Below are 22,782 nucleotides of genomic sequence, written 5' to 3' on the forward strand. Positions count from 1 at the left end.
TGACATACCCAATGTCAACCAGCACAAATTCTGAAAACATAGCTCATATGAAACCTAACTCGCACTTTTCTCACATGACATACTGAAACCTTTGCATCAAGGCAATCAGGTCGATGCAGTATTTCTTGATTTCCAAAAAGCATTTGACACAGTACCACACTTACACTTCTTGCCAAAAGTATGATCATGTAGGGTATCAAGTGAAATTTGTGAGTAGATTGAGGACATTTTGGTAGGGAGAACGCAGCATATCTTGGATGGAGTTTCATCGTCACATGTAGAAGTAACATCAGCTGTACCCCAGGGAGGCATGTTGAGACCCGTGCCGTTTTTGTTGTATCTTATTGATCTTGCAGGCAATATTAATAGTAACATCAGGCTTTTTGTAGATGACGCAGTCATCTATAATGAAGCACTATCTGAAAGAAGCTGCCTAAATATTTAGTCAGGTCTTGATACAATTTTGAAGTGGTGCGAAGATTGTCGACTTGCTTTAAATGTTCAGAAACGTAAACCTACACACTTTGCAAAATGAAAAAACGTAGTATCCTATACTATAATATCAATGAGCCACTGTTGGAATCGGCCAACTCGCACTAATACCTGGGTGTAACACTTTGTAGGGGAATGAAATGGAATGATCACATAGGCTCAGTTGTGGGTAACTCAGGTGATAGACTTCGCTTTACTGGTAGAATACTGGGGAAGTGCAATCAGACTACAAAGGAGATTGCTTACATAGCACTCGTCTGACCCATCCTAGTATATTGCTCAAGTGTGTGGGACCTGTATCAAACAGGAGATATTGATCTGTAGAGAGAAGGGCAGCACGAATGGCCACAGATTTGTTTAATCCGTGGGAGTGTGTCGCAGGCACACTGAAGGAACAGGGTCTTAAAGACAGACATAAATGATGTTGAGAAAGTCTATTAACAAAGTTTCAAGAACCAACTTTAAATAATGACTCTAGGAACATACTACAAACTGCTATGTGTTGCTCGCATTGGGATCATAAGGACAAGATTAGAATAATTACTGTATGCACAGAGGCATTCAGACGAACATTCTTCCTGCACACTATATGTGAATGGAACGGAAAGAAACCCTAATAAATGATAAAGGATGTACCCTCTGCAATGAACCTCATGGTGATTGGCAGAATATCGGTGTAGAATGAGAACTGCAGCTACTGACCCCCTACTTTTGTGTCATTGTCTTTTAAAGAGGTGCATTCTCATTTTTGTGCTCTGAGAGGATCCTTGTTTCATATGGTGAACTGCAACTCAAAATGATTGGAGTGGATACTGCCTGGATATAGAGAATCCAGAAACTTCAGAATACTGGTGTGAGATTGGTGATGTGATGAATAATTCAATCATTAATTTTGAAGGTGATGGTGGCGACATTGTTGATAATAACATAGAAAATATTTATATTCATAATACCTAACAAATAAGTTTTAAAAATATTGTTAACCTAGTGCTTTTTTCCATAAAAAGTTGATTTCAGTAAGAATGTACAATGTGATAGTAAAAGTATTTTATGCTTTGAGTAAGAAGCAGCCTTAAGTCCAGATATAAATCCTATCTAGTGTTGTGACTTTCTTATGTTAGTGTAATTTGTTTTAAATTATTATGATTTGATAGAAGGCAGTCGTATTCTGCAGGATGGTCAGAAACAGTCTGGAAAGCTTGTAAGGATGTTATAGGATAGGTTGTGCTGAGAAATAACTGTTAAGCAAAAAATTCGATACATTGCACTGTTTCCAGTTTAATTAGCATTGAAGTTAACATTTGGGTCATTGCTTGTGCAAGTTAAAGCAGCCTGCCAGAGACAGTGTTGCTAAACTTTTTCTTCATTTGGTTTCCTTAAACTGAGAAGGAGAGGCACAAAACCTGGACATTGGATGGCAGCGAGGACTGAACCTGGGCCAACAGCTCAGCTGTTTTGTGCACTTCAATCTACACAGTTAGAACAATTGATTTTAATACCATCTGCTTGTGTAGCAGAATTTTCATCAGAAGTGTTCATTACCTGCGAATTTACATGCAAAGAGGTGTGATAGGTGAACGAAGGAGGTAGGCTTGACAAAACACATCTCACAGCAGTGAAAATAGTGGTGACATGGTGTGTCATCGGTATTCCTTCGATGGATATGTCTTGATGCATTTAGCATATGGTGCTGTGGATTAAAATGCACAGGAGGCCCACATAATGTACAGCGAAAGATTTCCTAACCACATTATTTCATGTGCAGATACTTTTATAGTGATAGATAGAAGATTGAGGGAGACTGGAAGTTCTGCTGTTTACAAAGTTGATGCTGGACGAAAATTTTACGTGCGGAACTTTCAGTTTGAAGGAAACATTTTCGATGTTTCTTAAATTATGCCATGAAAACTAAACATGGTAAAATGAATCCATTTGTTTGTCACTTCAGGTTTCACATACTGTGGTATTGGATTTCCTATGTGACAAGAACTTATTTCCATACCATCTACAGATTCCATATTTCCAAAGAACGGTGTTGTGGAAAAAGAGACATATTTCACTAAAGAAGGGTCATTCAACTATTGAAACAGTGACACTCGGAATAATGAAAATATGCATACCACCTGTATTACTTCATGTCAGCATAAATTTGGTGTTAATATTTGGACAGGTATTACAGGTGTCTGTTGGGTCCCATCCTGTTTACTCCTCGTTTTAACTGAGAAATGTGCTTAGTGTTCCATGTAAATGCCCTTCTGTTGAATTTAGACAATGCTTCTCTGGCAGTCTGTCTGGTAATGTGGTTCTAACACGACGGCATATTGCTGCCCTTTGCTGTTGCAATACTGGAGTTACGTGAGCATTTAGAAGCATTTTATCTGAAGAGGTGGACTGAGGATTGGCTGATGTGGTCCAGCACCCTGGCCAGCTCATTTGCCACATCTTATCCCTATAATTTTTGTGTGTGAGGGGCTTGTGAGAAAAATTGCCTGTCAGACTCTAGTAGACACAGTTGAAGAGCTTCTTGTGAGGATAATTATAGACTACGATGAGATCAGGGAAATCTTTGATTTTAGAAAAATCTGGCAATGCTGATGGAATTAGATTAGAAAACAAGACAGTTAAAGTAGTAGATGAGTGTCACTATTTGGGCAGCAAAATAACTGATGACTACTGAAGTGGAGAGAGAAGATATAAAATGTAGACTGACAATGGCAAGAAGTGTTTCAAAAGAAGAGAAATTTGTTAGTGCCATATATATATATATATATATATATATATATGAGTGTCAAGAAATCTTCCCTAAAAGTATTTATAGGGAGTGTTACCATGTATTTAAGTGAAACACAGACGATAAACAGTTCGTACAAGAAGAGAAAAGAAGCTTTTGAAAACTGGAGCTAGAGAATAATGCTGAAGATTAGATGGGCAGACTGAATAGAATTGGGGGAAAAGAAATATGTGGCACAACCTGAATAGAAAAGGGGATCGGTTGATAGGACACATTCTGAGACATCAATTTAGTATTGGAGGGAAGTGGGGGGGGGGGGGGGGGTAAAAATCGTAAACAGAGACCATGGATGAACACACTGATCAGATTCAGAAGGGTGTAAATTGCAGTACTTATTTGGAGATGAAGAGGCTTGCGCAGGAGACGGCAACAAGGAGAGCTGCATCAAACCGGTCTTTGGACTGAAGAACATAACGATGATAATTAGCCTAGCTCTGAAATATAGCATTTGCTCTCCTAGCTTAATTTATCACTTCTGGAACAGGCGCATTTTTAGTGGTAATTAGCATTTGAATGCGTTGTAACTTATGGACCCATAGTTTTCTGTGGAGTCCCCATTTTAGAACTTCCAAGTGCGGTTTGTAGTTAATGATTGTCTAAAATAATATGGTACATTGTTTTGATAGGGAAGTTTTAGAGATTGACCTGTTCCTGAGAATGTGCATTGGAAGTAACCATTTAAAAACACAAATTGGCTGTTTCAGGTACCCTGAAACCAAACGTTAACATCTGGTTGAGTGCATGGACTAATGCAGGTTAACAGTAATGCTCTTTTTCTAATCACTCTTTCTGTTCTCCATATCCACTACACAAGTTGATACAGTCAGTGTCATTTGTTTTCATAAGATAGGTGATAGCGCACTGGACTGCTGACCTATTGGCTGCAGTTTAGGTTCTCAGTATCATCCTGTGATCCTGCTTCCCCTCCCCTCCCCCTTTGCCGGCTGAAGAAGAGCACACTTTGCAACACTCCCTCTGACAGGCTGCTTGGATTTGTGCACACAATAACCTGATTGTCTAACTTCAATACTGATTAAATGAGAAATGGTGCAGTTTATCAAATATGGTTCTTATCAATTATTTCTCATCAGAACTCGCCCTGAAACACCCTTTCAAACTTTTCAGACTGTTTCTTACCACACTGTATATCTTAACACAGTGTTAATATAACAACAAAAACAATCAATTTACGACAAAATAATTTAATTGGATAGATAAGAAATCTACTCACCAAGTGGCGGCAGAACACGCACACATAAGAGGGTTGTAATTAGGCAAACTTTCGGAGCCAGTGGCTCCTCCTTCAGGCAGAAGGATTGAAGGGGAAGGAAGAAGGTTGAAGGAAACGGACTGGAGACTTGATGCAATAATTTACCAACAGCCGTATGTACTGTAGAAATTTATTTTATGAACTTCTTATGTGCACATAAGAAGTTCATAAAATAAATTTCTACAATACATACGCCTGTTGGTAAATTATTGCATCAAGAAATACATGCCAGCTGTTGTCCCACAGTCCATAATGGCTCAACAAAGGAAGACTGGAGAGGTCTAGGAAGTGCAATAAGTCTCCCCTGACCTGCGATTCCAGGTGACTTTCCCAAAATCTACCCATTTTCCTAGACCTCTCCAGTCCTTTTCCTTCTCCCCTCTTCCTTCCCCTTCAACCTTTCTACCTGAGGAAGGAGCCACTGGCTCGGAAAGCTTGTCTAATTACAACCCTCTTTTATGTGTGTGTTCTGCCACTGCTTGATGAGTAGTTTTTCTTATCAAATTAAATTAATACAGTGTTAATAGATTTAATGATAAATAAACTATTTGGATGTGTATGCACTATGTCTGCAGTGATTTAAAGATTGGGCTGTGGAAGTGCCATTACAATGTTCTGAAAGTTTGCAGAAACTCCTTGTGATATAACCTTGTAGACAGAATGGGGACTTATATGCTCATTCTTTGTATTACCAACAGACTAGCAGTAAATATTGTGTCAAACATAAATAAGTTTATGTCAACAAATGGGCTGGAAAATGCTACAGTTTTAATTGTTTTAAGGGTATGAACAGAACATTTGGTTTCATTGTTTATCACTGTTTAATATTTGGTTTCTCTAACCTGGTGACCTTCCGGTGTCATTTTTAAGTAATCACTGTGGTGTCTGTTTGTTGTTTCTCTAATTTGTTCACCACACACATTCATGTTGTAAAAACATGCGGAAAACCCATGTAAAAAACTAGCATTTGCCACATGCCATAGTCAACAGTCGGACTTCCTTGCAACTTGGTTTGCTGCTGTTGCATAAATTTGAGGATGAGTGGTCATGAAAGTATGTTAGATTGTGGTAGGTAATTGTTTTCTTAAAAAGAATTTACTCTTCTTCAAAGATACTACGTAAGCTATGTGCTTGTACAATGTACTAGACACTGTGGTGTGGATTCAAAGTGGCCATGGATATGATGCAGAACACACTGCCACATGGTTTGTAGGTGCAGTCACAAGGAATTGACAGTGGCTGCAGGAGGATTGGAACAAACAAGATGCCGACTGGCCATATCCCAAGTGCATGTGGTGGGCAAAAATGACAGGAAAGCAGTGGTAGCTACCATTTTTCAAAGAAGTCTTGCGTATTCCTTGCCATATGTAATGGGACATTGTCTTGCTGAAATATGGTGTCTGGAGCTGCTTGCAGGAGGGGCAGTGCCTCTGTCTCTAAAAACTCCGTGATATAAGGACTGGTATTCAGATTACCCTTAATACGTAGGAAGTGAGATCACATGTTATAGCCAGTGGCACCCCAAGCCATCACACTTGGCATTTGTCTGCTATGCCATTTAACACTGTGGTCTCACTGATGACGTTCACCACTGTAGTGTCTTTCTTGTACACAGCTGTCACTGTAGGACAAATGGAATGCTTGAAAACACAGCACACCAATGACAGTCTTCATGTGCTCATAACAGTCTTGTCTTTGGAAGCCAACACAGTGTTATTTGTGCCACTATGAGATAAATGATTAATGGAAAATCTCATATAAAGATTTGAAACAAATACTAACAAAGGCCGGCCGGTGTGGCCGTGCGGTTCTAAGCACGTCAGTTTGGAACCGTGTGACCGCTACGGTCGCAGCTTCGAATCCTGCCTCGGACATGGATGTGTGTGATGTCCTTAGGTTAGTTAGGTTTAAGTAGTTCTAAGTTCTAGGGGACTGATGACCTCAGTAGTTAAGTCCCATAGTGCTCAGAGCCATACTAACAAAGACATAGAGGGGCTGGCCAATACTTACCTCAGCTCAGTACAGCCGATAGATAAAAAAAAAAAAAAACAGAACCGAAAACTTACGTTGCTAGCTTTCGGAACAAATGTTCCTTCATCAGGGAGGAGAGAGGGGAAAGAAAGGGAAGAAGGGAAAGTGGATTCAGTTACTCACAACCCAGGTTATGAAGCAGGTTATGAAGCAACAGCTTCATAACCTGGGTTGTGAGTAAGTGAATCCCCTTTCTTTTCCCTCTCTCCTCCCTGATGAAGGAACATTTCTTCCGAAAGCTAGGAACTTAAATTTTCGGTTCTGCTTTTTTTTTTTGTGTGTATCTTTTTTTGTGTGTATCTATCGGCTGTACTGAGCTGAGGTAAGTACTGGCCAGCCCCTCTATCTCTTTGCCACTGTAAGATAATGTTGAATTGTCAACAGAGACATGTCTACACCAATTACAGTGCTCCAATGCCGAGTCAGCACTGTGGATAACGCTGTTATGTCAATTATGGCTATGTGCACAAGAAAGGGGTCATCCGACACTGAGGTCACATTGTTAGTCCAGTATGTTGTAACATTGTGCCTTGTACAAACTGTAGTGTCACAGTTCAACAGACCCATTCCCTGCAGACCAGTAATTCCACCCTGTTAAAATTCAATCGCATTCTGATATTGCACTCTCTGACTTTGATGAAGCACATAGGCACTTATATGAATGTTTCCACGTTTAAAGGCTTGACCTGTCCAGTCACAGGAAAGAGGACACTGCTGGGCCTTTATACACATCATCGCTCTGTAATCTTAGTCGCTTTAATGATGTCACTGTTCTATATTCCATTTGACTCCTGTGTGGTTCAGAGCATTTCTGTGATGTAGATCATTCCTCCTGGGTGTTGCAATTTTGACAAACAGTAGCACATTAAGATGCTCTGTAACAGTAGATTTGTGGCTGAGTTAATAAAGTCTACTCATATAAACAAGTTGTTAAATGCCAAATTACTTGAAGAGTATGCCATCAAGTGAGCTGCACACTGCACTAAATTGCTGTGAGTGAATTTTACCTGCCAGGACATCGTAGGTATACACACATCAAAAAAAGTTTTGCATCACCTCGGTTCCAAGAGTTCTGGAACCTGTACAGAAAATTGGAATAGAGATCAACATAAACACCATTTCCGCCCTTTTTATTGCTCATGGAAACCACATATTGCATGTTGTACCACCATGCAGCGAGGCCTTCAGAGGTAGTGGTCCAGATTGCTGTGCACACCGGTACTTCTAATGCCCAGTAGCATGTCCTCTTGCATTGGTGCATGCCTGTATTCGTCATGGCATGCTATCCACAAGTTCACCAAGGCACTGTTGGTCCAGACTGTGCCACTCCCCAACGGTGACTCAACGTAGATCACTCAGAGTGGTTTGTGGGTCACGTCATCCAGAAACAGCCCTTTTCAATCAATCCCAGGCACGTTCGATAGGGTTTGTCTGGAGAACATGTTGGCCACTCTAGCCGAGCGATGTCATTATCCTGAAGGAAGTCATTCACAAGATGTACACGAGGGGGGGTGCGAATTGTCGTCCACAAACACGAATGCCTCGCCAATGTGCTGCTGATATGGTTGCACTATTGGTTGAAGGATGGTATTAATGTATCGTGCAGCCATTGTGATGCCTTCCTTGACCACAAGCGGTGTACGTTGGCCCCACATAATGCCACCCCAAAACATCAGGGAACCTTCACCTTGCTGCACTCACTGGACAGTGTGTCCATGGTGTTCAACCTGACCGGGTTGCCTCCAAACACATATCTGATGATTGTCTGGTTGAAGACATATCGGTGAATCGAATGCGACACTAATCCTGAGTGGTCCATTTGGCATGTTGTTGGGCCCATCTGTACTGGGCTGCACGGTGTCGTGGTTGCAAAGACGGACCTCGCCATGGACATTGGGAGTGAAATTGCGCATCATGCAGCCTACTGCGCACTGTTTGAGTTGTAATAGAATGTCCTGTGGCTGCATGAAAAGCATTATACAACATGGTGGTGTTGCTGCAGTGTTCCTCTGAGCCATAATCCGCAGGTAGTGGTCATCCACTGCAGTAGTAGCCCTTGGGAGGCCTGAGCGAGGCATGTCATCGACAGTTCCAGTCTCTGTGTCTCCTCCATGTCCAAACAACATTGCTTTGGTTCACATTGAAACACATGGACACTTTCCTTTTTGAGAGCCCTTCCTAGCACAAAGTAATAATTCGGACACGATCGAAATGTGGTATTGACTGTCTAGGCGTGGTTGAACTACAGACAACACGAGCCGTGTACCTCCTCCCTCGTGGAATGACTGGAACTGATCAGCTGTCGGACCCCCTCTGTCTAATAGTCGCTGCTCATGCATGGTTGTGTACATCTCTGGGAGGGTTTAGTGACACCTCTGAACAGTCAAAGGGACTTTGTCTATCATACAATATCTACAGTCAACATCTGTCTTCAGGAGTTCTGGGAATCGGAGTGATGCAAAACTTGTTTTGATGTGCATATCTACCAAAGAACTGCAAACTGTTCCGTTGTCGGAGTAAATAATATTATAACAAGAGTTCATGGTGAGCTCATGAAGACATCTTTTCAGTTTCCAATTACCAAAACTGAGTACGTAGCAGCAAGCTAGGTACCATGTACCTGTCCCTATGCATTGCCTTCAGTTTCAATGCTCGATTCACTCCAACTTAGTATGCATAGATGAGGCTGCATGCTGATGATGTAATTCGGCTACCCACAAACCCGGCATTGAATGCACTGCCCCAGACAAGTGTGTCAGTTGTTCCCAAAACCAGCCAGTATGGGGCTAAGAACGTTCTGTATTTCAGGAAAAGAAAAAAAATATCTAGGAGATAAAGGTTACGCAACATGTCTCATACTCTGAGGCGAAGAGCGTGTTTAGGGCCACACAGCCACCTTTGTTTATAAACTCATACTCCTCACCATTGGAGCAGCCCGTAACAGAGGCGTTGACATCCAGATATTGACAGCTGAACACAGTACAAAACCTGCAGCTGTAAATGTAGCTACAAAACTGTCCCACTGGTTACAATGACAAATTTTCCTACAATTTTAACAATTGTAGCAGCAAGAAAGAATGATACAGCTCATAGCAGACAAGTCAGTAGTATTTTAAAGTCTTTTTTATTGTGCTGTGTTTGTTGATAGAGCTTGGTTTTCGAACTTATTATTGTTTTAATAGATTTTTAGCCACTCTTGTCTCTATTCCAGGAGAGGTCACTGATTCCCCCGCAGTTTACCACCCAAAAGCATGTAACACTAACAGCATGCAGAAAAGGGAAACAGAAAAATGTTACTGTTAAAATTAGCTTTACCACTGTCCTCAAAGTCCTAACTGGGGTGGAGGGGAGAAAAAAATCTAAAAGATAAAGTCCAAAACCATCAGACCATGTGGCTTCGGTACTGTCTTATGGCTCCTCAAGACGATGGTTCGTGTGTGTTGTCTGCCTAATGGAACTACCAAGACACTCAAACAACAACCCCCCCTCAATCCCAGTCATCTATTTTATGAAAATCCCACACAACGGAGCAACAAAATGGGCAGAAAAAAATTTCCCACAAAGATGGTGGCTTCCATATGGCAGTGAAAACGAATGGGTTCAGGATACACGTGGAGGAACTAAGGGAAGACCAATCTGTGTATGTTTTCAGGAGACACATTTTAAATTATCTGATGATCCTGAGTGATGTGACTACAACATCCTCACTAAAAAAAAGATGGTGATAGCAGAGAGAGAGGTAGTGAGGACGGACTATTTTCATAAACAATGCATACGACTCCTTCACTCTTCCTTTCACTACCAGCCTACAAGCAGTCACTATATCAGTGCATGTGCATCATAGATTGACTGTTTTTCCTATGCCTGCCCACACATTAGGTGGGTGGTGGAAAAGGCTCTCACTAACCTCATTATGCAACTCCCCAAAACTTTTCTTCTATGTGGATATTGTAATGCGCACAGTGGGCTTTGGGTTTCAGAATCCACTTCCTTCAGTGTTAGAACAACCAAGAACTTGCTAATGTCATCACTTGTCTGTTGATCAGGGTATAGAGACAAGAACTCCAGAGGTGTTGTTTACTGCTGTTGATCTTTGTGTGCTCTACAGCCCTTGCACGCACTACTCAGTGCAAAGTGGTTTATGATTTGCACTCACGTGATTACTGCCTTATCTGGATCCTCCTTCTGCATGGAGGTGCAATGATTCAAGTGCTGTCCAGCTGCAGAGAACCCCAACAACTTCCTGGTAATAATGGCAAAATTTTGCTAGAAGAGCTCGTGGCCGTAGTTCCTGATAATGTACCATTCCACTAAAAGTGCAATTCTATGCAAGACCATCAGTTGGATTCCCAGGAAATTTGGGAGGTTCCCAGTGGCTGCTATAATGATGAATAGAAGTTTGCAGGCCAACTTATGAGACACTGCCCAGACAGTGGCAGATATTTTGTCAGAATTACCACCACTTCCAGTCAGGGTCCAGTTTCCTGACGCTGCAGTGTGTTCATTGAGAGGGACAGCTAGGATTTCACTTCCACCAATGATAATGAGTACAACTGCCCCTTTTCTGTGTGGGAGCTCCATTGTCTCTGCCTCATGATACATCATCTCGTCACAGTAGGGTTAGTTAAAGCCTGTTAAGGCACTTCAGAGGGTTAAGGAAAGAAATCATCCTCATACGTCTTAACTTAATTTGGGTGTAGGGCACTTTCCTGACTCCTGGAGGGAAACAGTTTAATTCCACTTTGAAAACCTGAGGAGAGTACATGTTCTGAGTATTTATCGTACTGCTGCCCTCCGTAGCTGCAGGGGCAAAACTATGGAGCAAATGGTCAACTGCTGCCTTGTCTGCATCTTAGAATAGGCAGGTCAAATGTTTTTCCTGTGGATTCAGGAGGTATCACCTTTTATTACCTTGCCCTATTGGAGTGGCCGTACAACAGCATATCCTCTGCAGGCATCACTAAATGGATGTATTTTTTGACATCGAGAAGACCTGTGATACTACATGGTGGAGGCCTAATATAATTGAACAGTTCCATACATGGGGTTTTTGATAACATTCGTACATGTGTATGGTCGTTTCTTTTGTTGAATTCTCTCTCCCAAGGCAGTGTTAGTGTCACTGTCCTTGCTGTAGCTATTGATGGCACAACATCAATAGTTAAAAGTCCTGTCCACTGTTCTTTGTTTGTGGACAATTTCTCAGTCTGTTGTTCCTCCTTGCAAAAACCTGTTGGTCGCAGCTGACTATTAGATGGTTGTAGGAATGGATGGAGCAGAGAGGTTTCAATTTCTCGACTGAGAAACCTTTGTGTGTCTCTTAACTTTTCACATTCTGTTTTGAACTTAGGTAGGTTGAAGATGAGGGACAAAGATTTCAGTTCTGAAGAAATATAGGTTTCTATACCTCACATTTGATTTTTGAGCATACCTGGTTACCACTCATCATCAGTAGTGATGAGCAAAAATGTTCTTTTCAGAAATCAGATCAGAAATGGTCACTCACTGGAATGAACTAGTTCTTTTTCATGACTCACTACTCACTCTCAAAATAAGTTAAATGAAGGCACTGTGCCTTTTTAATCCATGTCACTAAACCTGTATTTTTATCTGATTTTGAAAGAACATGTAAATAGGAGTCATAATTTTGTGTTATGTTCCTAGAATTTTGAGATATAAAAAGTTTTTGTATTTGCTGTAAGAATTATAAAAATTACAACAAAATCCCAAATCTTTTTTATCAAGTGGAAAAAATTTTAAGAATGAATACTAATTCTTGTCACATTTTGATACTTTTATTGAAAAAAATACAAAATAAGAACTCACCATGTAGCGGAGAGGCTGAGTCGCAGATACACACCAAAAAGATTTTCACACTTATAACTTTCGGCCAATGGCTTTTGTCAACAATAGACACACACACACACACACACACACACACACACACACACACACACACACACGAATATGCACAAGAAGATTCTTGTGTGTGTGTGTGTGTGTGTGTGTATTGTTGACGAACACACACACACACGAATATGCACAAGAAGATTCTTGTGTGTGTGTGTGTGTGTGTGTGTGTGTGTGTGTGTATTGTTGACGAAGACCATTGGCCGAAAGCTTTAAGTGTGAAAATTTTTTTTGTTGTGCCTACCTGCGACTCAGCATCTCCGTTATATGGTGAGTAACATTTTTCCTTCTCATAACATTGTTACATCCCATCCTGGATTTTCCATTGTTTGATCGATATAAGAACTATAACATAGTTGTAATTAAAGTGCCTCTGCAGTCGTCATTTACAGGCAGTATTACTGTGTATATAAAGCTAAAAAGGAAAAATTAATCATCATTCTCATTTATGAATGAAATCTGAGCCATTTTAGTGGATGTGGGTCTGTTTCTTTTCTTGTGCATATTTATCCTGCTTTTGAAAGTATTCGTTCACTGGGCACTGACGTTGTTGTGATACTTAACACTTTTGGAACCAATTGGTACGGCATTTGCCACAGCAATTTTCTTGTTTCCCACCAGATTAAGGGATTGTTGTTTCTAGGCCAATACCCCTCCACTAAACATTTGTCCAAGTCGACAGGTCATGACTTCAGTTAAGCTGACCAATAGTTTCATCAAACTGTTCCCAAGCTGGAGAAGTCTCATGTGTTGTGGTGGTAGTTGGTTGAGAAATAAACTATGTTTTCTTGTTGAACAACCAACACTTTCATTTCTGCAATAGCCTTCGTATAGCAATCCTGAGATTTTTTGTCTCCCTTTTGAAGGGGTGTTCCAGTAATGTTGCTTGACCAGCCAATTTGTTCCTGAAAATAACACCAAACCACTCTGATAATCCTTTAAGGAAATTATAAACCAATGTCTATTTCTTGAGGACATTCTTTATTTTTGTTTTCAAAAGATTTCAGCTGCCATTCCATTAATCTTGGCAAGATTTTCATTTTTGAATGCGAGACTATTTTTTCTGAGGACACCTCTTTGGTTACCTCACCAAAAACTTTAAAAATCTGTAAAGCCTGTTACATTATGTCATACTCTGTATATTTTAAGTTTAAGGTGATCGATTTTCCACCTAAAAAAGCAAGGCAAGAAATCGTGGGTCTTTATTTAAAGTAAATATATGCAACATTTCGGAAGTAGAGTTCCATCTGGTTGGGACATTTTATTTCAGTTTATCAGTCATTTATTAAATTTTCGTGCATTTCAGCAAGTTTGATGAAAGCAATGGGTCTCTTCTGAAAAAAATGTAATTCTTTTGACCTCAATCAACAGTTTTCTGTATAGACTTCTCAATTGTGTGTTGCACAGTGAGGTCTAAAGAATGTGCAAAGCATGGACTATGTGGAATTTGGACAAGCATGACAGTTAATTTCATATTTGATACATTGTGTGTTATTGTGGAGATGGTTTTAAAATCTGTATTGTATTTGGCAATAACAAACTTTGCCGAGTTTGAGATGTTTTCTGCAGTGTGTCTGTCTTCGAATTGTGGGTGTTGTAAAGGGTTTGACTTTAGTTCACTTTTCTTGTCTATGGTATGTCCAGTCAGAGCATAGAAACTAATGTTATTTACTCTTGTCCACACATTGGAAATAAGGGAGCTTGACTTTGTCGTGGCCAAATCATTTTTAATTTTATCAAATAACTCATGATACAAAATAGGAATTAGAGAGTTTGGCAATGTTTTTCGACTTGGTAAATTAAAATTTGGGCAAAGCATACAATATATATTTTTAAGTTCTGACCTTCAACTATAGAGAAAAGATGGTATTCTCTGCAGATCATTTTTACAAAAGAGTACATGTAATGCCATACTTTTATTTAATGTGGGTGGCTTGATAATATTAAAACATGTACTTATTGGTTGTTGTAAATGAAAAATAGTTGGGGGTGAGGGCATCACAGAAGGCAATAAATCAGGACTTGGTCCAGAACCCGACAACACTAACGGGCTGGATACAAGTCTAGACTCGATTCTCCTTTCTGGGAGGATACCTCCACCCAAGGTGGAAGCAGATGTCAGTGAGGACAGTTCACAAGAAATGATTTCTTGAATTTCTGCATCGATTGATGGCAGTCTTGATCAGCTTCCTGACCCATATTGTTTCAGAGGTATCGTAGAATGCTTCGATTTTAGATGTCCCTTCCGGTTTGATGATGAGCCAGAAGACATGGAAATTATCAGCTGACAGTAGCGGCATTTTCGTTTTGGTAAAATGGTACCATATATCGCTTGTAATTCTTCTAGTCAAAGGCAGTGTGATTGACATATTGTTGTGCAACACTGCAAAGTACACTGGAAAAATTAAAATACTTACTCATAACATAGGCATTTTAAATTGCAAAAGAGTAAAGTGAAAACAAATATACATGCAGCACATTGTATAATCAGAAGTTACAGAGTAGGATGTAGGACATTATGATCTGCGAAACCTAGCCCCACAGTCGTTAAGTTTGTATCATATACGAAAAGAGCTGAAACAGTCATAGTGATTAAGGAACTCACGAAGACAAGTCTGACAATGCACAAATATTTCACTGCTGAAAGATAAAAATTTTTAATTATGTGTTATCTGTACTTGGGCTACGTAGTGTGTGAACGAGAATGGCAGGGTAATGGTGTAGATAAAGACTGGAAAACAGCACTGCAAATGAACTCTAAAGCCTGTGCTTTAGGAGATGCGAACCTGTCTGATCATGCAGCTACAGGTTCTACCAGTGTGTCTGTATTGTTACTGTAGAACATGGTTGGCCATCACATTCAACTCATTTTGGCGAAATCCGCCATATATTTCAGGATATCAACATCCATGGCTTTCTTCCGAGAAGTGTGAGCATCCGGCTCAACCTCAGTGTGCTCTCCAGTTCCTAAAATATTGACTCCATTGTCCCAAACCACCACAGAAATAGCAGATGAGGAATGAAGTAGCGGCATACAAATGCTTTGACTTATTACCACCCATGCTACATACATCCAACAGTAACAAAGACAAAGAAGTCAAATGTACGTTCGTAAACATCACTTTCCTTCACAAAATGTGCCTCATCTGCATCCTCTACAGACTTCTGCAAATAGGTGGGATGCCTTTTTCAGAACTGACCATTAAGAATTCGATTCGACTTTGGAGCATACAAATAATGCTAGTAACACATGAATATTGTGTCCCTTCACTTTGAAATTCACATGTGTAATTTGTTCTCCAAATGTAGCAGTACTTCAGTTTACACATATCCATAATGCAACCTATAGTCTCACTCTCATACATATATATGCAATGAAATCCACAAGTAAAGAATCAGCTCACCTGGAAACGGCTTACATCGTCATACTCATGACTTACTCTCTAAAATATCAAAGGAATAAACTGTAACTGACAACATACAGGGACTTTAAGTGTATCACTGTACCCGAACTTGCATTGGAGGTGCAAGAGGTAATTTGGGAGACGACTTCCATTCCATTCCATTCCATTCCTGGACTTGAAAGACAAGCTCCGTGGATTTACTACCAAACTAAAGCTATTACACAATAAATTTGCTCCCTCAAAGACTAGAAACCTGAAGGGAAAACCTGCATCTTGGCTAACAGAAGAGCTAAAATAGTTCATGAATCTCGGAGACACTGCACATCGGACTTACAAACAACCTCCTACCATTGAAAATAAAACTGATTACAAGCAAAAAGGAAACAGAATCAGTCAGTCAGAGAGAAACGATAACTAGGGCGTGCCAATACATTAATCTAAAATCAGCTTTTACTGTACAGGACGACCTGACAGTCCAATTGATCAAGCTTATTGTTGACCCACTATTGCTCACAATAACTACTACTATGTAGATCTTGAAGCTCTTGCCTGGACAACACAGCAGAAACACTCATTCCCATCAAAATACAAGCACTAGAGATGTAGCTGGGTATGTTCTTGATGACATTATTACCCAGTGTGCAGAAGATATTTAGGAAGCCTGAAGAAAATAACAATTTCAACCAAGAGAGCGTAACAGACATATGGCCATGCAAAGAAAAGAGGAGATATCATTTTAAAAATATTATGATTTTTTCTTAAATAACTGTGATTTTCATAAGTTACGTAATTACATATAAAACTATGGTCTGGTGTAAGAGGGGTCGTGAAGGCATTAATCTGTCCAGGTTGAGTGAATAATTAAAAAATTAAACATAGCACTCAGGTTGTTCCCGGATGAATGTTCAATAATTATGTGGGGATGAAAGGAATGATTATTGGAAGAAAAAAACTTCATATGTACATATGCACTGTTCTGAATGGTATCCGAGATAGAACATATTTAATATACATTGTTATTTATTTTCTTTGTTCTTCAGTACATTGTCACTTTTTACAATGTACCACAGTAGTGTAGGTGAAGTTGGGACAAATAATTTGATATAGGACAAGTGGGATATCAAATTGGGAAACTACCACCAACTGGCTTTAAAAAAAGCCTACCTACATCTCAGTGCCTGCGTGTTGTGCAAGATTTTCCTTATTTTCTCTTTCTCCTCACACAAACTTTAAGTCCTAGAGGAAAAATGAATAGGACCTTTTTATAGGAAATATGATGTAGTGTAATTTTTACTGTTACATGTTTTCGCTACAGGCCTTAGATTTAGAGTTATTCAAGAACACCTACAAAAGTAACTTTAAATGTGTTCTGTTTCAGAAACACTTTTGAATATGACATATGTCCATATTTTGTTATTTGCTTCAAATGATCATTCCTGTCATATCCCTGAATATTGAAAATTCCTCCTGAGACAACCCATATACATGGTCTATCATAAATGTTAGTTAAAATAATTTTTGTGTTACACATACCATTATTTTTATAAGAAGTTGAATTCAGATGGACAGGTGTTCATTCAGGAAAGTGAGTTGCAAGCTGTATCACAGTGCCAAGAATGTAGAGAAAAAGTGACACATCAGGTTGCCATGTGATCTGCTCCATGTAAATTTATCCTTGAGAGTGCTGGGGAACAGCGAGCCACCTTGCAGTCTGATCCGTAAGAATGGTGGGGAGAAGTGAGTTATCTTGTGATCTGGTCCATTCAAATGGTGGGGAGCAGTGAGCTAGTGGATGGCTTATGGTCCGATTTGTGAGAATGACGGAAACTCCAAGCTATTGGAAGGTGAGTGATGCCTGCGTCACCTTGCGATACGCTCCTAGCACACAGAGGCTAAAGACCACAGCTTATATTATTGCAGAGAACACATTCCACGTATGATGCTAAGTCAAAAGATGAGAAGTAACATCCCACCCAAAAGCATGTAAACACTTATTGAGCTTCTGAAATTTGAGGCATTTATTTTCAAATGAAATGCATAAACTTGATTCTGGAAGTGTGTTCTACATTAATGTACCATTCTAAAGAGCCATTCCCTCGTTAGCTGTGCAGTCAGCATGGAGGATTGCTAAGTGGGGGGGATCTGAGGTGATTCTCAGCTGGGCCAAAGATTTTAGATCCCCCCCCCCCTCCTCCTCCTCCTCCTCCTCCTCCTCCTCCTCGTCCTCCTCCCATTTGGGCATTAGGTGCTGTGATGTGTTGTGCTTACTGCTTACTTTTGCACCATTATTGTTGAGATAGCTGAATGGGTATGGCCCGAGGGAGATGGGGAGGTGGGGGGGGGGGGGGGGGACCATGGAGGTTTCTTTATCTTCTGTTGTTTTTAGTGAATGAGGAAATCAACATGTGCACTTCATCTATAACATATTTTTTCGTAGCTTGGGAAACGTTTTCTTTAGGATGTGGCATGTGGCACCATTGCAGCAGCCTACCAGACAACTTTCGTTGTGCTCATTACAGCCACCAGCGATGAGCTACCTCCATTTTTTTCTGAATCTTTTGTCACTCCCTCCTTAGAAGGGTCTGGCTATTTGAATCAATTCAGAAGCGCATTGCCCATCTCTGCACCTTAGGGACACCAAGCCCCGAAGGGCACTAAATATTTTAAAATGCATTAGCCGTAGTTCATGGGGAGCAGACCGAACCTGTCTTCTCCAGTTTTACAGAACATTTGTGTGTTCACGGCTTTGTCATGGGTGCAGGATGTGTGGTTCTGCAAGATCCATCTACTAAAAAATGTTAGATGCAGTGTATGATGGAGGATTTAAGCTTGCAACTTGGGCCTTTAGAGCCAGCCCTATAAAGAGCCTGTACAGTGAGGCTCGTGTGCCCTCCTAGCTCGATATAAGGTGGCAACTGCTCATAGTGTGACACTTCTATAAGACAGTAATTGTGTAAAAGGTGCGTGCGTACCATAATATTGCTTCTCACCAATGGAAAGACACTTTCATTACAGGCACTGAGTAGTGAAACCCTAAAGGATTTGTGTGATGGGTTGCCTTATAGAGGTGGTTGTGGTTGATGGAAGGATTGCCTTTGAGATGGGTGTGACTGATTGTATGGTTTTACACCAAGGTTGGAGCAATTTGCATTGCGAATTTAACTGTTGCATCTTCATTTTATAACTTTTTAAATAGCCATCATAATTTTAAAATTGTGGTCACTGATGGCTCAGAGCAAGAGTATCCCTTGGGTGTACAGTCGTGTTCCCAACTATTTATTCAGGATTTGCTTTTCTAATGAATTACCATATTTACTGCAGAGCTCCATGAAATCCAGAATGCACTGCCGCAGACGAGGCATCTAAAGTACAAAAAGTTTTTCATTTCGTGTGATTCCCTTAGTGCTCTGTTGTCATTGCAGCAAATGTAGTCAGTGGTGTACATGACGCAAAATGTGTTTGTCATATTTTATCTTCTTCAACAGGAAGCAAATCATTAATCATTCTGCTGGTTACTGAGGCAAATGGGAATTTAGGGGAATGAGCAAGGAGAGACTGCAGCCAAAAAGGCCTGCATGAAACACAATGTGCCATGCCTTGCAGGCTGTCTTTTTGCTGTTGAATCGGGAACCATATGAGTGTGGGAAGAGGAGTGGCTGTCGCTGGAAACAACTATGTGGCCATGACATACCTCAAATCACTTAATCTCATAAGATGAATTTTATCCTGACCCACCTTTGAATTGGATATTGTCCTTTAACATACTTCATCATATTCCAGCGATGACCCACTGTGTGATGTCAGTGACGTGTGAATCAGTGTACACTATTTTAACTGAATGCCTTTTATATTATGATGAGAGCACAGAAGCAATTTAAGGTAGGGCTGATGATGAGTGTGGTAAAGCTTTTAAAATTTCGTATAGTGTCCAGACTATGGCCTAAGCTTTTAGGCTGGAGATTCTAATGTGTTACAAAGTGGCTGGTTCATTCTTTCTATGCCTGTGATCAATTGACCACAGATGTCTGCTGTACTCTCTTAACCCTGTCCCACAAATGTTACGTTATTATATTAAGTTTTAGATCTGAATAAATGTGTGATTTTCAAATAAGCATGTGCATGCATTTTTACTCCCCCCCCCCAATAAAATTTCAATAAAGGCACTAAGACATCGCTATTGTATGCCCAAACAACACATAATCATATCCATCCACAGATATACACAGTGAGAAGTAAAACATCAGCATGGAAGGCATGACGAGTACTGTATTTGTGCTGCCAATTTCCTGAAGTGAGTGCATGGGGGGAGGAGAATCACCCGTTTCTGGGGGTTGCTGCATTCTAAATCATTAAAAGGCAGGTCCAGTAGCTGACTTCTTTTTAATGTATTGATCGTAAGCTCAGTATATGTGAAAAAGCTCAAAGTTACACACAGTTCCTTTACCAGTAGAGTGAAGATTCCCATACTGAATTGCCAAAGAGGGCCAATCTACTAAACTTTATTTCATTACTTATTCAATGCTGTCATAATTTCCTTTTCATATGTTACAGTTTCAGCAAACTATTGGAACAGACTGCTTAAAGGTTAGTAATTTAACCTTCTCTTAAGCTGCAAATAGCTTGCGGTGTTCAGTTTTACATATATTGCAGTTCCACTTTTGTGATGTAATAGTGTAGAGATAAAGGCGATTATTGTAAAGGGTGTAGGATACAGTTACACGTAAATATTTGGTCAAAATTCATGAACATGATATATTATGTAGTACTAGATCATCAATTGTAAACATTTTTGGACACTTGCAAAGCTTTTCATATGTAATGAGTGTTTTGCATAAATCTGTTATTTGTAAGTGAAAGTTACAGTAAATAAGTAACATACCATGTTGTATTAGTTTTCTCTTTTAACGGGTGTGTATATTGTCTGCATTTATTGTAAATTAATGCTATTGTTTAATTTGTTAGTGACTGTAACCTGAAAACATTTCCAAGAAACAGTAAAACTGGTGGGAAGTTTTTTACTGTTAGCCACTTTAGTTCTAAAAGGCTAATGGTAATTCTTGTAGTGTGTTAGCCTCGTAGATTGAAAGAGAATCAGCAAGCGTAGATTAACACTATTTGTTTACTGTCTGTAAAACATTGTACCAGGCATAATGCAGCCCCACTGTGTTGTTGCTCTCAGGAGGGGATGACCTGGTTCTGTTAATCAGCAGCTGGAAATTTCCCTGACTACTGTGAAGTGATTGGAAGCTGATGTGAATAGATGTGGTAAGGGGGCTACCGAGAGTCATGTAGCAGAGTTACCAAATTTGACTCAAGTACTATCCTTGTGAGAGAAAACTGTTTCTTCTACACGAAATACAGGATCGGCATTACTCATCCACTTGACTGCGAATGACATGTCCATGGTAGGTCATGCTGTCCAGTGCAGTGACACAGGAACCAACAAGTTCGAGGTGCCGATTTCCTTCAAAACCACTGGGCCAGTGAGACCCATTTCGCGTGTTGAGAAACCTGCTATGTCTTGTGTCAGTAGAATGGCAACACAAATACGTAGCAGTCTGTTAATCATTGGAGGTTCAAATGTACAGCGAATAATGATAACCGTCACGAAAATCGAAGCAAGGGATTGGAGGAAACACTAGGTGGACTCAGTGTGTATGTCTGGGGGGGGGGGGGGGGGGGGGGCTTCATTCAGAATGTTGAAGAGGCTATTCTGGCAGCCATTGATGGAATGGGATGCAGCCAACTGAGTGGAGTGGAAGGCTTGAACCAGAGACTGCGAAGGACAACTGAAACAAATAGAAAGATTTAGATGTCCAGCAGACTAGGCAAAGAAGCAGTATTGTCAGATCTCAATGAGGAACTTGAAACTTTCAGCTTAGGACAAGGGTCCTTACATGGTATGCAGTCACTGTAAGGAAACATCTAAAGAAACAGAGATTACTGTGTAATAGGTGTAAGACAAAGCATAGGACAATAGATACAGAGATGCTGAATTAAAAGCGTTTCGCTGTCAAGAGAGCAATGCTTGTGCCCTACTGTGACCATCATAGCAGAATTTTGTGTAATGATTTTCACAAAACCTAAAGAAATTCTGGTCACATATAAAGTATGATAGGGGCACCAAAGTTAGTGCCCATGGACTAGACAGGAGCTGAAATGGAGAGTAGCAAAGCAAATGCAGAAATGTTTATTTTCAAATGTTTATTTACAATGAAATACCAGGAGAAATGCTCAATTATAATTCTTGTACCACTGAAAATATGAGTAAAATAGATATTAGTGTCAGTGGCATTGAGAACCAGCTGAAGTCATTAAACTGAATAAAGGACCAGGGCCGGATGGAATCCATATCAAATTCTATACTGAAATTGTGGCGGAGCTTGCCCTTCTTCGAACTATAATCTATTGTAGAACCAACAAGCAAACAACTGTGCCCAACAGTTTGAAGAAAGCCTGGGCACACTCGTCTGCAAGAAGTGTATCAGAAGTGATTCACAAAACTACTGTCTGGTACCCCTGACATCGATCTGTGGCAGAATTTTGAATGTATTGTCAGGGCAAAAATAATGAGGCATATGAAACAGAATGATCTCTTTCATGCTAGTAAGCACAGATTTCGTAAACATATGTCACTTGAGACCCAACACTTCTCTCACATGAATTACTGAAAGCTTTGGATCAAGGTAGTCAGGTAAATGCAGTGTTCCTTCATTTCTGAAAAGCATTTAGTATCACAGCCATGCTTATTATCAGAAGTGTGATCATATGGGGTACCAAGCAAAATTTGTGACTGGGGTTGAGGAATTTTTGGTAGGGAGGATGCAGAAAATTATTTTGGGTGGAGATTCATTTTCAGGTGTAAACGTGACTCTGGGTGTGAC

The 22,782-nt window shown here is 40.2% G+C and overlaps 1 protein-coding gene across 6 annotated transcripts in view; it reads left to right on the forward strand.

The window, feature by feature from the left end:
- LOC126457236 (nuclear pore complex protein Nup93-like) overlaps window positions 1-22,782 on the forward strand; it is a 225,671-nt gene that overhangs the window by 139,389 nt on the left and 63,500 nt on the right. For 5 of the 6 annotated variants that reach the window (XM_050093369.1, XM_050093373.1, XM_050093370.1 and 2 more), the window contains one exon: window positions 20,450-20,482. The exons of the other annotated variant lie outside the window; for it this stretch is intronic. In XM_050093369.1, the coding sequence (XP_049949326.1) occupies window positions 20,450-20,482 (33 nt within the window). The remainder of the gene's footprint in view (window positions 1-20,449; window positions 20,483-22,782) is intronic. 6 annotated transcript variants of the gene reach the window in all.

This window comes from Schistocerca serialis, chromosome 2 (genome assembly GCF_023864345.2).
Source record: "Schistocerca serialis cubense isolate TAMUIC-IGC-003099 chromosome 2, iqSchSeri2.2, whole genome shotgun sequence".
In the NCBI taxonomy this organism is placed as follows: domain Eukaryota; kingdom Metazoa; phylum Arthropoda; class Insecta; order Orthoptera; family Acrididae; genus Schistocerca; species Schistocerca serialis.